This window comes from Penaeus vannamei, chromosome 14, assembly GCF_042767895.1.
Source record: "Penaeus vannamei isolate JL-2024 chromosome 14, ASM4276789v1, whole genome shotgun sequence".
In the NCBI taxonomy this organism is placed as follows: Eukaryota; Metazoa; Arthropoda; class Malacostraca; order Decapoda; family Penaeidae; genus Penaeus; species Penaeus vannamei.
In genome coordinates, this window is record NC_091562.1 from 15,174,649 (window position 1) to 15,175,151 (window position 503).

The 503-nt window shown below is 42.1% G+C and overlaps 1 protein-coding gene across 1 annotated transcript in view; it reads left to right on the forward strand.

Moving 5' to 3' along the window:
- Window positions 1–265, forward strand: part of LOC113807792 (proprotein convertase subtilisin/kexin type 5) — a 3,136-nt gene extending 2,871 nt beyond the window's left edge. Inside the window, exon 4 of the mRNA XM_027359083.2 lies at window positions 1–265. This exon is cut by the window's left edge and continues 804 nt beyond it. Coding sequence (XP_027214884.2) covers window positions 1–99 — 99 coding nt within the window. The 3' untranslated portion in view covers window positions 100–265.
- Window positions 266–503: the final 238 nt, after the last annotated feature.

The following is a 503-nucleotide window of genomic DNA, read 5'->3' on the forward strand; positions in this document are numbered from 1 at the left end:
GGAGAATCCTTAGTAGGTGATGGAACAACACCTGCAGAGGAGACGCCAGCACCGCCTGCGCTGAGGAGGGCTACTCGCAGGGGGAACCGGCGGGTATGATGGCGAAATGTGTTGGATAATTATTAGTGAAAATAACTAACCAGACTTTAGTGTTTAATGAACATGTCCTTACATCAATATGTTCATGAAATCAGATCAAATAAGAATTGTTGTAATTAAAGGAAGTATTCTTTAACGCCCAAGAAATAAAATAACAACTACCTGATTAAACATTTTTTACTCCAAGCCCTAACATTTCAAAGCTACTACTGTATTCTCTGATACTCTCTAGCGGTATCTATCAAAACCCCAAGAGGAAAACTTAAGCTGGAAATGGCATGATGGTTTTCTATGGGCTATCGATACTCCTTACATTCACCCAACAAAACGTAACTTGACCTAATATAACCTGGGGGGAGGGGGAGGGGGTCCGGGTTTGAACATCAAGACACCAACTGTGGAGG